This window comes from Chlamydotis macqueenii, chromosome 1 (assembly GCF_036417535.1).
Source record: "Chlamydotis macqueenii isolate bChlMac1 chromosome 1, bChlMac1.mat, whole genome shotgun sequence".
Taxonomy (NCBI): Eukaryota; Metazoa; Chordata; class Aves; order Otidiformes; family Otididae; genus Chlamydotis; species Chlamydotis macqueenii.
The window spans coordinates 63,045,333-63,061,901 of record NC_141556.1 but is presented as its reverse complement, the minus strand read 5'-3'; the positions used below and the strand labels follow the sequence as shown (position 1 = coordinate 63,061,901).

General features: G+C 45.5%; 1 protein-coding gene across 6 annotated transcripts in view; it reads right to left on the bottom strand.

The window, feature by feature from the left end:
* Positions 1–16,569, bottom strand: part of HIPK2 (homeodomain interacting protein kinase 2) — a 130,762-nt gene that overhangs the window by 27,314 nt on the left and 86,879 nt on the right. For 4 of the 6 annotated variants that reach the window (XM_086754606.1, XM_086754577.1, XM_086754585.1 and 1 more), the window contains exons 3-7: positions 7,546–7,669; positions 5,290–5,409; positions 4,470–4,556; positions 3,173–3,357; positions 776–835 (exon numbers count right to left, since the gene is read on the bottom strand). In XM_086754606.1, coding sequence (XP_086610732.1) covers positions 776–835; positions 3,173–3,357; positions 4,470–4,556; positions 5,290–5,409; positions 7,546–7,669 — 576 coding nt within the window. The remainder of the gene's footprint in view (positions 1–775; positions 836–3,172; positions 3,358–4,469; positions 4,557–5,289; positions 5,410–7,545; positions 7,670–16,569) is intronic. The other 2 variants (XM_086754611.1, XM_086754600.1) reach the window with 1 other exon arrangement.

Here is a 16,569-nt window from a genome sequence, read left to right as displayed (position 1 = left end):
TAAAACATTGCCCCTGTCTGGCTAAACACTTCTGCAGATGCTTATCTTAAAGCACATGAGCAGTCAATGGGACGATTCACATCACAAAAGGTTATGCCAAATCAGATTCCTCGACACCCCGAGGGAATCGGGTTCTGAGGTTATCTCAGACTGAGAATTGGATCTCTAGGGGGAAAGATTACAGCCTGTTCCTCTACAGAGACTTTCCTTTAAATGTTATTGATATAGCAATGGAAAATTTGAGAAGTATCATATTTTGTATCCCCAGTAAAGGAGATGAAATACTCTCCACATTGCTAGAGCACTCTAGGTGTCTGGCACATGAAACTGCCGGTATTTCATTTTTATAATTGGGCTATCAAAGCTTACAGAGGTTTAAGAGATAACAACATAGCGAACCTGCGCAAAACTGTATTTTTAATAAAATCTCATTTTTCCAAGGTCTAAAACCCAATACAGATTTTCCACAATTCTTCCATAATAATTGCTTTTACAAATGTGACCTCAGAGTCAGAAAGACAACTCAAAAAAGTATAAAGGCATTTACTTTATTTCCATTTTCCCAACCCAGAAAAATAGCAAATCCAAACAGTGAACATCAGCTGTAGCTGTAAAAAATCAGCTGTATGCATAATTTCTTTTGTAACGATCTAAGCTGTTAGAGGTAGGGGAGGTGAACAAATTGTTTGTTCAAAAGGAACAAGTTCATATGATCCCTAGGGTTGGTCAGGAAGAGGACCTAGGTCTTTTTATCCCTGTCTTATCTCTTACTCACATGGTCATCTTTCTTCTCTTATAGGTAATATCTTGATTACTGGATCTGTGCCATAAAGACCTGCAGACAAGACAGGCTCAGGACACTGTGCATAGCTGAGCATTATGTGCATTCACTTAAAGAACTATGAAATACCTGTAAGTTGCAGAACATTCAGAAAAATTACACACTTTTATCAAATAAATATAGAAGACTATTGGATTGCATTTTTCCAGTCAGGTATGAGTATAATTATCCCTCCAAAAAGCAGAAAATACTGGAAAAAGTATATATTCTGTACACGGTAAATTGTGTGCATTACTGAATGGTTTTATATAATAAGGTATAATCTCTACTAATGTAATACTGTGTTCTCTGTCTTTAAAAAAAAAGGGCGGGGGGTGGGGGGGGGAAGAAGACAGGGACAGATCAAAATGGACAGAAAGACTGAGGAGTATGCAACAGATTACAGGCCAGGCAGTTAAACACGTGAAACAGGGAGCTAAAATAGTTTTGCTGTTTGCTTGGAAGTAAGCAGAACAGTCCCCCTCAGGCTGCTCAAACTTGTAGCCTCTCTAACGCGCGCCATAGCAGAGACTCCTTCCAGAAGCTACATCTTCCATGTACTCTCACTTTCTCTGCTGCCCAATTTACTTTCAAGACAGATTACAACTCCCTGCATCTCTCGAGGCTTTGAAGTTTCTATTCTCAAAACCACAGGCAATCACAGACAAAATTTCCATCAGCTTGCCATGCTGGTTACAGCTTATTGCTCTCTTCACCAATCACCGCTTCCAACATGGAGGGGCTGCGCGGGGTTACGCACCCGGCTGGCACGGCATTTAGTATTCAGAGACCTGATGCTGAATTTTTTATTCAGGTAAAATTCTCACTGCTATTGGCTCCAATCGTATTTTCAACTTTTCTGGGGCTTTGCCTGAGCAGCCACAAGCGAGCACTTCAAAAATGAAGACACAATTAGGGTTTGCTGCGCTAGCAGAAATATTTCTGATGGCAATGCATTATGCCAGAAATCTCTCCTATCTTACACAATCAGCTGTTGCACAGTAAAAAGGACTGTTGCAAATTAAGAGACTCTTGTATATGATGCTAACACAGTTAGAAAATACAGTCATTTTTAAATTTATGAACATTTTTACATGAAACTTACTTTCTCTCTGTTTAGCACAACAATCTCCCATCTTGTTTTCATATATTTATCATTTATTATCTACTTACAGTTAACTGCTCAAAATTGTCTGTGCAGAGTAAGTCTTATCTTGCAATAAATGTAACAAAAACGCAGCTACAGCTCCTTCACAGAAGGAAAACTACCTTAAACGAACTTGAAATACCACAGCTAAGAGCACATACACGGGCAGCAGAGGTGACACTCAGTAACCTGTTGCTCTGCAGCACCCACACAAACATACTCTTTGGCTTTGTAAGCAGTCCCCTTCAATTCGTACCTGAGCTCCTCACAGCCTTTAAACACCCATGCACGCGGCACTGGATGAAGCACAGTGCTGTGACAGAAACTCTGCTCTCCTGAGCAGGTGAAGGGACAGCCTGCGAAAGAGCCTTGAACTGCAGAGTGTTGTAGAGCAGGATGTTCAAAGCTGGGTGTCCTGATGGCTCTGGAAAACTCCCAGAGACCAGGCAGTTTGGTGTCTGCCGTCATTTGCACCTGAGAAGCCTGGCCCTGCCTGAACTCCCTGGGGGACAAGTGCAATGCGCTGGGTGCAGGTTTCCTGTGTTTTGGGCTGTTGCACTTCGTGACACAGCCTTAGGAGAAGGGGGAGCCAGCCTTGAAGGTATGACACTTCTTCCCATTCCCATTGGGCAGTGGAGTCCATCTCCATTCCACAAATGTGTCAGCTGAGGTCAGAGTGTGGTGTTTAAAGTTACACAGGCAGGCAACAAGAAAGCCGAAAAGTGAACTTGTCCTGTTGCCTGCGCCTGTAAACCAGCCTGTTGCAGAAAAAAGCTCTTTCCTTAAAAGCAAACAGCCCTAAATTGACCCCTGTAAGATGGGAAGGTTCTGGGAGGAAGGGGGCTCCCCACTGCAGATAAGGTTGATTACTGCAGTAATAATCAGGACTATATTACTTAGAGATATACTGATACTTTCAGCCCTAATTGCATAATTCCTTCTGCATTTTAATGCAAACATATGTAATTATTGAATATTTACATAATGAATATAGCACACACTGCAGTGTTTTAAATGCCAAGCACCTAAAACACAATCCTTGCAACCTTAAGACCTGCCAATCCTCTTTTTTTAACCAGTAAAAGATTAAAACTTAAGGCTTAAGCATCTTAATAATGCCCCTCAGACACACTTGGGTCTCCACCACAACCAGCTCTCCTCTTCACCCCTCAATTCAAAACCCACGAAAAGCCAAAATCACGTACTGCGTGCTGTGAGGGAAATCGAGCAAGTGCGTCATGGTGACGAAAGGGTGGTTCAGAGTTTCAATGGGTGTTATTCTCTTATCTGCATCTATCGTCAACATCTTCTTTAACAGATCTATAAACTCCCGCCGGTCCGCCTTTTCCACCAACATATCACTGCCTTCCAAATCCGTTGTCATGTTCACCTAAAAGAGAAAGGACAAGGGTGAGCGCTTAAGGGAAAGAACAGATGGTCAGGTCTCCAGCAAATTGAGTGTACTCCTTGCTGGAGCACATGCCCTGCAAGCCTCCCTGTCGAAAGGGGTAGTTGCTGAAGTCACACGGCAGACTCCGCAGTGGCTCGTCATCTGGCTTGTGCATGTCAGATCTCTAGACAGACTGTTAAGTGTTCAGCTCACTTGGGTCAATGGCTAATGAAACACTTAGTCACCCTCCACTGAAGATGAACAGCTTCCATGTGGTAGCAGGCAAGCTCTGATAATCAGTATATTTATCATATAAAGGACTGTGCTATCAGATACTTGACTATGTGTCCTGTGAGCAAAAATATACATAAAATAAATAAAAATTGTCAGCAGGTTTATGAGAAACATCCCATTCAGGTACCAGGTGCCAGGAAAAAAAAAACCCAACATGTTATTTCATCCATTTATACAGTCGCCTGATCTCAGGCCTCCATTTCTGCATGTTTGCTTGTGAATGCCACAGTGTCTAGACTTTGCTAGCAGAAACGCCACTTTTGTGCTAGTGTTGTGCGCTAGCATTGTGCCAGTTTTGTACACTAGTTTTGTTTGCTAGCATAAACTCCAGTCACAGGAGTGGTTAAGCCGGAATTAACTTTCACAACCACACGGAACTGACACAGTGAATTACTGCTGCTGTTCCCCCAGATAGCCACGTTTTACACAGAGCACGCACTTCTGTGACCACAGTGATTATTTTCAAAGTCACAATTTACAAATGGAAATATTAAAGCACAGAGAAGTAAATGACTTGCCAGTGGTCACACAGAGGAGCACAGGAAAGACAACAGAAAAAGCAGGATTTTGACACTCAGAGATGTGACTTAGCCATGTTCCAAGGCAGCTTTACTACAGCACATTGAGCTCACACGGCCCTGTGTGCAGTTTCCCCTACAAAGCAGCGTGTAACGAGCTGCTTTGGTAGGCATAATCCTAGTATTTCTCAGGAGCTGGCACAAGAATAGGATACACAGAGAAATCACGTAGTTCCCCTTTGTTAGTGTTGCTTGAAAGCATGTGAGGCAGTCTTGCTGGTTACTCACCAATGCTCTTACCTGTGCCATATCATCCAAACAGTTGAAAATATACTTTCTTGCTTCCTTTGACTTAATCCCCGTCTCTGCCTCATGATCATCTGGCGTCTGCTCAAAACAGGAGACAGGCATTGACCAGAACTGTCCTGCAATCAGCTGCAGGTTACGTGCCACTTCCAGCTTGTGCTTTATCTTGCCCTCATCAGAGACCACTGTGTCTCTCTTGCTCAACCAGATAACATTTACACTATCTCTGCTACGGTAATATGACAGCTTTCATGTCACAAGGTGATTTATCACTTCTTTTTCACTTCAGAGGATCCTCCCAACTACAGTACGAGTCCCAAAGGTCTCTTACACCCACTGCAGCGTGAGGCTCAGCTTTTCATCCTTACAGTTAGAAGCCCACTGGCCTCTCTCCTTGGGGACTGAATGCAGCCAAACATGCCAGCACAAGAGACTCAGAGCTCACTTGCAATACTAGCGGTTTTGATTGTCAGAATTAAAAGAGTTTCTTTTTTTTTCTCCCCCAATGATACTAGAGCAAAGTCTGCTCACGACATATTTCATTTAAACGACACATAAATTCATTGACTGCTTACAAGGAGATTTCCAGGTCAATTCCTGACTTAAAATTTCCCACAAATCACAAATCCCTAGCCAAGCAGGGGGGCTAAGGGCTGCAGACTTCAGGGGTGGCAGTTTTACTTCAGGCTATACCCACCCCAATGTCTGTGCTGCACTGCAAAAAGCAGATACCTAGGCTCTGAGGTGACCTGAATGTCTCCTCAATTCCAACCAACAACTGCAAGGTAAAAGAAACAAGGGAACATCTTCCTACCTTCAGTCTCCACAAAGGATATGGTGAGTCTGTATCCCTGTTGAAAAACCTCGTAGTCTTTGTCCCGGCACTTAACAAATACTCTGCTGGTAAGCCTTGTGTCTGTGAAATATAGCGAATCTGTAAGAGAAAGATGAGAGGTCACTGTTCATCCTGTGAAGATCTCTGGAGGTCTTCCTTGAAGAAGAGCAGGAGGCATTTAAAACAATAGAACAAAGAAACAAAGAGAAAATACAGCATGTAGTTAAACTTCACAAAAGAAAAAAAAAACAACAGTGCAAGGAATGAGAGGAAAGAGAATTCCCATACGGCACCCCTCCGTTTATCATGTACATCACTGGAAACTCACCCTTACGGTACAGTCCCACAAAGCCTAGAGATAAAGGGAGGAAAGTTCCTAGGTTTTAGAGGTCAAAGAGGAAGACCCACACAGAGATTTCAGTGGGGTGTTTCACCACTTTGCACCTTTTTATGTCATGCACTCGTCCCAGGAGGTAATTTCAACAATTTGATATTTGCTGGTCTTCCCCCCAGCTGAGTGCAGTGTCTTTCCTAGGAGCAGTTTGAAGTTCAGAACAGAGGACTATGAAGTGACTATCTTTGAACTTAGATGAAATATACACTCAAACAAACTGACACCCTCAGTACTTCATCTCTATTGCCTACATGACTTCATTTGTTATTTGGGTTACTTCCTTGAGTATGACCTCCCTGGCACTCACACAGCTAAAAGATGCTACACATGCGGTGCCAGGATCTCAGACTTTAATTTATTTATTCAAAGGAGACACAGTCTGTGATTACACAATTAGAGACAAATCTCACACACACCTGGGGTGTCACATGAAACCTTAACTTTGGCATCTCCTGACTCCTGAATGTTTCACTCTGCAAAATTGCTACAAACTCTGCAAAACTATGAAAATTAGTCATCTGCTCTAGAAAATTCTAGGGAAGAATGGAAACAGTTTTTGAGAGAAGAGGCAGAGAGGGGTAAAAATAAATAAATGAATGAATACATAAATAAAGGCATTTAAAAAGTCATTGTTTCAAATACTTCCAAGCACTCAGGACCTGGTTCACTGAGCATGGCTTGCTCAGCTCTGCGGCTCCTTACATCCATCTGAGCTCGTGCACCTGAGAAACACCAGGATCCTGCCCACAAGCAAGCGCCAGCGCTGCAGGGCAACTTGGGCTGCAGTGAGGGTCCAGGATCAGCCCCTGCCCCTTTCCCAGCTCCCCAGAAGCCCTCACCAGACTTCACCAGAGGACATTCTGTGCTGGGCAGTTAAGCTGGGCAAGTAGGTATAGTGATTTCTTTTTCAGTTGTGTGTTTTATGGCTTTTGAGGTGTGGCAGGAAGGAGAAAAAAAATCTACTCTCCATGCCTGGCATGTGATTTTTAAATGCTTCTAAATTTTTCAGCTACATCTGATTTCCTTTGGAGTCACTAATGGCCCTGCTTGCTCTTCACTGACGGTTCTTTCCCCTGCCAAATGTCACCTTTAAAGCTCTGACTAAAAAAATACTAGTTAAAAATGAAAAGTCAAAGAAACATTTTCTTATATGAAAAACTTATTTATTACCCTGTTCTTTTTAAAAAAAAAATTATTTTCCAAAAGAAAAAAGACCTCATTTGCAGACAGCTAAGATCACCCTGAAGAAGACTATGGGAATGGAAACTGTTCTGCAGCCCTGGCTCTAGCAGCCGCTGTGCTATCAGTTTTAGGACAACAAAAGAAGCGTAAAAGCCTATAGGGAGAGAAGTACGACAGCTTATATTAACTGGAAACCTACACCACTGTGAACGCTCTCCTTCTTGTCATTGCTTTTAATATGCACCCTCATAAAAGGGGTTATGAAATGCAGCGGAATTCATTCAGCTTTTTCTAACAAATAAACCTTTATTCAAGACTTGCTGACTTGCGTTACAGCAGAGAAAGGGTGTCTGCTCTGCTCAGTGAGGAGAGACACGTACAGAGCTGGAGAGTCAACGGCAGCATTGACTCTTGATTGAGATTTCACTTACGCAGTCAGGTCTTAAAAAACAGCGTACCAAACAGCACACTGGTTACCTAGAATAAATACCCCAAGTGGATAATGAAAAAGTTGACTTAAGGGGGCTAAGAATCACATGTCCCCTATTACCAAAAGAGAAAAAGTTGGCATCTGTTCAATCTGACAAAAGAAGGGAAAAAACCTCCAATCCACGAACACTTGTGCTCTCACCGGCATCCACGGCAATATCCATACCCACCTGATCATACTCCGAAGCTCCTGGGTACAACGGCCAGCCCAAGAACAGCTCTGCAATGACACATCCCAACGACCACATATCGATTGCTTCACAAAACGGTAAACCGAGGATGATTTCAGGGGCTCTGCAAAGGAAGAGGTTAGAGAACATCAGCAACAGGAGCGGATCTGCTCGGCTGGCGCAGGCAGGCTCACGCAGAGTGCGACACTCATGAAGCTGCCTGCTGCCAACAAGTGTCATCGCTTCTACAGAAGTGCCCACTGGCCACGGGCAAAGTGTCTGCTAACCAACCAAGAGTTGGTGAATACTTATCCTTGCAGAAGAGTCCTCTGGCAGCATCTTGCCAAGAGACAGTCCTATGTTTCGCAGCAGTTTGCAAAGGAGAGAACTAACATTATTTTAATTCAGCAGGTGGGAAAATGAAGCACAAGATTAACATTGTGCATTCAAGGCCCCCACTCAAGGTGCTCAGGCCCAGCTCGCTGTCCTGTGAAGGAACTGTGCTGACTCCCTGCGGCTCAGCATCCTCCGTTCACGCAGCTCAGTGGGCTTCACAAACAGCCAGACAATAAATAATCATTACAGGGCTGGTATAAAAGGATTACTGGCTTTTTAAACAAATGGATGTAACCATAAAACAGAGAAATAATGTAATTATTAGACCTAAGCCTCTTCCTCAGGAGGAAGTAGCCAAGAAGCCTTCACTTCCCTGTCTGTCCTAGCCGCCTGATTAAATTTTCTCTTCTCTTATGGCAGCACAAAATGCGGCAGCACTCCCGCCACGTACGGCTTCAGCAGATGCCCACTGAGGTGTTGGTGTTAGCACTGCTGAGGAAGGGGAGGACAAGACAAAAGCTTTCCTTCAGCTCTCCAGGAGGATCCCCAGCCAGGGCATGGTGGAGACATCCAAATAAGCAAGACCAGCCTCAGCTCAGACTTCCAAAAGACCCTAAGATGAGGGTCATTTCACCTTTCAGCCACGTAGAAGCTGGTATGTAATCTTAGCTAGCTACCGTGCAGACCATGCAGTCATTGGAGACACACGCACCCCCTCAAGGAGAGATTGTCCCACTGCCTTGGGATGGTTTGAATCCTTCTCCACTGAGGCTAGACAAGCGCCCTAAACTCCAGTGGCCAAGCTGAGACAAGATGAATCCTCTCCATTAGTGCCCCAAATGCTTTGTGTTTCAAGAGCAACTTCTATGTGGAAGAATCAGAAGTATCTTACAAATACAGAAAACGTTATACAAAACCCACCACCGCATACCAACACCTTCCTTACGTTCCCTAGCTCAGCCCCGACTTCCACAGGCAGTTAAGTGCCATAGATCCCATTTTGCACAGGGATCACCTAAGGCTTCTCTCTTGCTCTTCGTGCAGATCTTGCAATACTTCTAAAGCCTCAGCTTCTGGAGTCAGGTGATATAGAACACAAAGAAAACTAACTTTCCCACACTCCTCTAACTACATTAAAAAAAAAAAGCAGAAGATAGATAAAAGAAATAAACACACATTGCTTTAAAACTTCAGTAATTTTAAAAATAGCCTCGGGATTTCTTCAGGCCCTGAAGCATATTTTGGGAATGCCCGGGGTTGACTATTGAGCAAATCAAATGCCATCATCCAGAGCTTGAAATAGGACCCATGGTTCCCAGTTTCCCATCTGTCATCAGGATAAGATCTGACACTAGTGAGAGCATACTAAGGATTACCAATTGCAGTGGAAAATATTATGTTTTAATCACACCATTACATAGTCATATGAAGACAAGTCTTTAGCAAAGAAACCAGGCAAAACGGGTAATTTTTTTCAAAGAAACAAGCAAAGGCCCTGTAGCAAGAATCCATGCCTCATCTTCAGTCCACAAACTTCCTCAGTTTTGGGCTGACCGGTCATGATAAAACCCCAAAACTATCTGTTCTCAAACCAGCAATGCGGAACGTAAAAATTAAGGGAAATTCTGGGATTTTAAGGCTAGGATGCTTTGTGCCACTCCCACATGCCAGAAACTTAAAAAGCAGGTACCCTTAGCCCTTCTAGCTTCATCTGTGCTTGTTGTTCTCATACCCCACTTTTCTTTAGCCCATTGTGACAAACTTTTTATTCTAACACCAATCACTCCTTAGGAACAAGGGGTTAAATTTTCCTCCTTTCCTCCTCATTCCGTCATCCGTCATCCCTGCACACTACTCCACTACTCGACACCTAGACAAAATGCAGAGAGAGAAAGACAGCTATGGTGACCTGAATCTCATTACTATGTAAATCCTGCATTCAAAGCCATCTGCCTCTCCCTGTCTGCCTTCCACACTGTGAACGAAATGTCCCTGGTCACTAATGAGAGCTCAGCCACACATCGCCTGAACTTCAAATCCCTCCCACTAACTCAAGTGAAGGGAGCGGAGGGGTGGACTACCGGTGGGATATTCCCAATGTGATTTTGTGTAGAAACCTCCCTGTTCACAAAAATCGCTTGCACTGCTGTGATACGCAGCACGTACCTCCCCTCTCTCCCCACACTTATTCTGTCAACACCTCCAGACCCCTGCAAGAAGGGATGATCTAGAATTTGAGGTTCCAAAACTTCAAATTTTTTTTTTCTTAGGAGTCTTCAGCTGTCTAGTGGGTTTTCCTTAAAGCTCCAGCTTCTGGAACACAGCACTTAGCAGAGAATTTATTTGTCACACACAAAAGAAGTTTTGCACCTTTGTTGCTGGGAAGGAAAGCACAAAACCAATGTCCATACCATTTAGACACCTAAAAGGCAACTAAACGGGATGTCATTCATTATATTAAACCAGACCTATTGTTGTAGGGAGGGGAGGTGCTGAGATAGTTTTATTTTATTTTACCTTTTTGAAAGCTAGTATTTGCATTACTCAATCAAGCCTAAACATTAGTTGCAATCTTTGCCCATTCATCCCCAAACAGATGATAATCTTCGAACAGTGATGAGGATCCCTGTGAGAGCAGGGCCAGATCGAAGTGATACAGTGCCTCACGTACGCTGCAGCCAGCACTTGCTGTGGCTTTCTCCCAGCCTTGCCTTTCTGTCGTGACTGCAATCCTTCCATGGAGAGGGAGTAGCCCTAACACAAAAATATCTTGTTAACTTAATTAAGTAGGTCTTAAGGCACCAAGAGAACAACAGGCATCGGATACCACACAGGCTTCCAGATTTTTGGCTAGCAGACACCTCCCATTCGCCATGCGTAAGAGAGAGCTGGAGTCAGTGTTCTGCCTGGCTGCTGGTACTCTCTGCTAAGGCCAACACCAAGCATTTTGGTGGAGGATGCTACAAGTTCTGTAATGAAACAACTCGTCCATTGATAAAATGACTTTCAAACCTCTATCAGGTGGAAATTGTTCTGTACACTCAGTTATGGATGCATATTCCTTCTGCACAAAGGCCTTTATCTAACATGTGGAATTCCTCTCTTGACATAAACATGTCAATTTTTTAAGACAAAGTGAGATGTTTACTTCAATCAGACAGTGTGGCACGGAGTTCCACAGGCAACCTTCTGCTTTCAATAGCATCTTAACCCAGTTGTTTAAAGCCTGATTTTTCTTCATGAGGTTTAAATTTTTCACTTCATGTTCACATGGATTGGCTAAAGGTGAAGACAGAAGTGCCTGAATCACCTTTCTTCTAGCACAAGCTATTTTTATATCTCTGCCCTGTTCCCTCCTGTTTGCAGCAGCTTCTGGCTTTTCCATCCCATGGATGTTTCAATCCACTTCCACTGCCTGGCCCTACAACTCCTCTTCCTAACACGACTGCTTGGAGACAGGCTGAACAGACCTAAAAAGAGTTAAACACGAGGATAGTCTCCAGACTTATTCTACACTATTTGCAGAATGCTTTCATGCTCCAGTCTTCCCTGAGCCTAATATTTTGTTTGCTTTTGGAGTGACACGAAGCATTTCAGCAGATGCTTTATCTGGGAGATCCTCTGAGACAGACAATCCTTTCTCCAGAGGAGCTGCAGTTAATTTAGGACATAGAACTATGCAGAAATAGTTTGGTTTTCCTCTTCCAATGTTTACTGTCTTTCAGTACTGCTCTGATCTGGCATAATGTTATCTGTCATCTAGATCACGACCCTTAAATGTTCCTCACTCCTTTCTGCAGCTTAACCTAAGCAAGTCTATGGTATCTGCACACTTAAGCACTTCACTACTGGTCCACCACTTTTTACAAACAATTAATACATTAAATAACTCTGGTCCTAAAATGTGCATGCAGGCCACTCCACAACTAACCCTTTTATTCCTAAATGCACTCAGATTTAGCTCAGCTGCTCTTAGAATGGTGTAATTCTCTTTTCCAAAGGGAAAGAAAACTTTTCCATGCCCTAGCCAGTTCTTATGTGGGATTTCTCCATTCTGCAGCTGGTAACACTATGCAACAGGGGAAAACACCCTATTAAAGTGTGCACATCATAACATTGCAATTATAAATCAGAAAGATGGTTCACACGGCGGCAGGTCCTGCCGGAACAGCACTGAGGCCTTCAGCACATCTCCATAGCTGCACAGGGAAGTGTTTTCTATACCGGTAATACGGATTGTTTTAACAGAGACTCACCAAACCTTTCAACTGTGGTGGGGATTTTGTTTGAAACCACTCAAAGGCAGCCCATCGCCAGACACCTCAGTACGTGCAGGAATGTCCTCACTTACCGCTCTCCACCAGTTTTTAGGCTCTTCATCCTCAATACCCTCAGCACAGTAATTCCAGCCTCCAGTACAAGACATACAGAGGGAAAACAGAAAATTTCACCCTCCTGTCCTCCCTCTCCTGCAAGTTGCCTTCAACATCTCGCAATGAAAGGCACTCCCCTTCCATACGTGCAGGCACAAGCTGCTCTACAGCTCACACAAATCTCGCCAGCATAGACTAAAGATTTAGAAACTACTCACCACCAACCTGGGAGACTGAAGAGCCCTGAAGAGCCTGTATCTCCAGGAAAGAAGCAGACAGCCCATCCCTATTCCCACATCTCCTACCTCCTTCCCAGACCATATTACTCCCCTGGCCAGCAAAGGGTGACCTGCTCTTTGGCTCATCACTGGGTCCAGCAAGTTCTTCATCACGCTGGAGCCCAGCTTGAACATGTCTGTGTGTATCAGAGAGCTGCCGGTGCTGGGTGCCAGAGACCGAAGGTGTGAGGTTCCCCGTGCTGGCAGCACCCACAGGTCTCCACAGGCAGAAGTACCATCTCATCATTTGCTTGCACCTCACATATGACCCCATCCCACTTTCAGGCCTGCCACTGGCAGAGTATTTACTTTAGCAACCCTGCTTTGTGGCAGGGTAATTTCATTGTCTGGTGTTTCTGTCAGGAAAATTAATTACCAGTCTAGCTCCCTGGCTTTTTCACCCACACATCACAGGACACTAAAAACAAACGCCAAAAAAATTCATTTCCACAGACTTGGTTTCAGAGAGCTGGGCTCTTTCTGAATTTAAAGGTCCCCTGCAAACTACCTTCCTCAGGAATAATTTACCACCTCTGGTAGGGTCCTGTGGCCAAGCGTGATTGTCTCAGCAGAGTCCTTCATGGACAAGTATACATATCAGACAAAAATATAACTCAAAACTTGATACTTGCTGGCCCCTTGAGCAGAGAGCGTGCCTGCTTCTCGCCTTCAGGGTGACGCTTCTAGAAGGTTGCAGGCAGCTGCAGGCAGTGCAGACAGACCTACAGTGATGCTGTCTGTAGCATCAACATACACACCTCCTGTCTTCTTACACCTGTTAGTCTCACCTGCCAAAGCCTGAACTTCAGGAAGCAGCACTTTTCACATCTCCATCCAGAAAGCCCTGGGCAGTGGCAGAGAGGCAGGAGCCGGACCCCCAGGCCTGAGCAGGCACACGCTGACCGGCTGCACGCCCAGGGCTTGACCCCTCTCAGAGCTTGTGTTCTCCCATGCACCAAGATACCTCCTGTCAGGAGGAGGAGCTGCATCCTTCATGCATCTTACAAAGGGACTTTTATTCATGTGATGGGGCTCCCGCCTTCCTCCCAGCTGAATCCTTTCTTCAGCATCTTTATGGACTCTTTTTCTCATACCTGTTCACTTGAGCCTTTTGTATTTTGTGGAGGTGTCCACTTTTTATTGCTGTATACTGTAGCACACAGAGTACCCTCAGCTCTTAGTTAATGGAGGTGGAGAGCATACAGCACCTTTTTTGTCCCTCTGTACCTCTCAGACCCCAAATAACTTCTTAAGTGCAGGGCTCTAAAGCGAGACAGGCTCATATTCTGGGAGTAAAAGGTTATAGTCGCTATTTCCCTTGCCCTTCCACTTCTCCACTAGCACAGACACCTGTGAGGGATGCAGACACCTAATATGGATGACCCCCAGGCTCAAGGCCTTCCTCCACTCTGGGGCTGGGCAGTTGCAGACTTCCTGCCTGTGAAAAAGCCAGCCATCAGGGCCAGAGCTCAACACCTACAAGCACAGATGGCTCCCGCTTGCTCACTCCCTCCCTGCCCCATGCGGTGGGCAGGAAAGCAGCTCCAGACCCACCTGTGCCACTCCCACCTGGGGAGAGTTGGGCTCACCCTCACTGCTGGCCTTGCTGCGGGATCTCTCCATTTCTCCTGCATACCTGAGCACTGGAGTCTGCTCGGACGCTCAGCCGAAGCCCATACCAAAGTGGTACAGCTCTGCAGATCACTCACTAGGGCCTCCAGGACTGCCATGATCTCTGGGCTGCGTTGGGAAGCACCACTCCAGCAGAATCGCAGCCAAGGACAGCCCTGGGAGTCAGGCCTCAGCCCAGAACACGCAGGCACTCCCTGCCTTTCAGATTCCAGTGTAAAGTTCAACCCCGGAGAGTTTGGTCAACACAGGGATACTCATGGGGGAGGGAAAGGGCCCTTGAGGAATGTCACCCAGTCTATCAGAGTACACCACAAAGATGTTCTGGTTTGAGTCGTAAGGAGGGATGGTGCCCCTAAAGGGCCTACTAACACGCTCCCTATTTCGCAGGTCAAACACAGATACACCCGGTTTTTGGAAAGCACTCTGGGTGTAGCCAGAGCCATTTCCAGGGCTGTCAGACCACCAGCACAACCACCGCTAGAGGGTAGCTCCAACACCATGTTGCTCACATTGCCCTCACCCATCCCTCAAGATTAGTTTGCAACACATCAAAAAATATCTGTATCAGCTCAGAGGGCTGGAAGCTGGATCCACTCAGCCTTCGGTGATGGTTTATGTTACAGGACATAAATATAAACTGGAGGCTGGTAACAAGTGAGGTACCGCAGGGGTTTATCCTGGGACCGGTCTTGTTTAACATCTTTATCACTGATCCAGGGGAGGAGGCAGAGCGCACTCTCATCCAGTTTACAGGGGATACCAAACTGGAGAGACCTGGTGATGCGCTTGAGGGCAGGGCTGCCGCTCAGAGGGACCTGGAGAAGCAGGAGGCATGGGCCAACAAGGACCTTCTGAGATGCACCCCAGACAAATGCCAAGTCCTGCCCCTGGGATGGATGAGCCCTGGTGACAATACCTGGGGAATCGCTCTACAAGAAAGGCCATAAGCACCTCAACTTTGGGAACAACTTTGGTGAAATGAGCAGCTGGACCAACAGCCTCCCTGGAACAGGGCCAGCAGACCAAGGAACATGATGACCCACCTCCAGCCACACTTCTGAGACCACATCTGGATACCATGCCCAGTCTGGGTCCCCCAGTGCTTGGGCAAACTGGAGCACCTCAGCGAGGGGAGAGACAGCCACAGGGGACTTCAGAGCAGCCAACCACCTTCTCCTCTGCCACATGGAGAAGATGGTGCCAGGCTCTTTGCTCAAGTGGGCAGCAGGAGGTGGACATGATAGACATAAACCAAAACAGGGAAGGTTCCCAGTGGGGACAGGGAAAACACCTCTACTGTGCAGATAATGAACCACTGGCATAGGCTGCCCTGAGAGGCTGTGCAGACTCCATCCTTGGAGGCTTTCAAGATCTGACAAAACAAATTCCTGAGCTTGATCTTATGGCTGGCCCTACCTTGAGCAACAGGTTGGACTAAATGATCTCCTGAGACCCCCTTCCACCTGAACTACTCTGACTCTACATGGTGCAGTACTGACATGCTTGTCAACAGGAAGGTCACCATGATCCTCCTACATTCAGGCAAAACACTATGTAGCTGCAAGTATTTCAGCGGGTACAGATGCAGGCCCCAGGGTGTTTTTAACCAGTGTACACACACAGTTCTATCTGTCTTTTAAAAACAGAGAGCAAGTTACACAAGAATTACTTCTGGATTTGATTGGCATAATTATCGAACAAGCCTTGGGAGCCTATCATTACTAAGGGTATTTAATAGCAAATAAATCACAGAAGCAGACTAAACTACCCGCCCCTTGACACTGCTCATGTTCCACAAGGGTGCTGACTGGGAAGGGTGAAAATACTCCAGAGGATGGTGTCAGAGACTGACAGGACTAGCTGGGACCCCGGGAAGTCACCCACTCCTCCCTGCCCCGATATCAGGCCATCCATGCCTCCGTCACTCCTGGAAAGCGCTCAGCCAGCTTGTCTTACAGACCTCGCACGGTGGAGCGTCCATAAACTTTGTTGTGTCCTAAAGGACCTTACCCCTTGTAATTTTAAGGAATAATACAGCTGTGCATAGCTGACTTTATGTCATGCTTAATTACAACTCGATATCAATCTGGCATCTATGTAATGCATATGGAAAAGCATAACACATCTCACTTGACTTTGTCTATACCCAGCTTTTTGTCCAGCTGCATCTCCTCCTCGCCTTCACCTTCCCTTGACACCCACACATAATCAGTACCTATAGCCTTGTCTTTTTTTCTCCTGCTTATCTCTGTCTCCTTTTTTTGTCTCATGTTTTCTGCTCTCTTCCTGCACTTATCATGGATAAAGAGAGAGGTGGACATTACCCACAGGAGTGCTGAAACTCCTTACCCCCATGGAGGAGGTGCACACCATGTGCCTGCAAACACAGCCCTGTGCTGCCACGA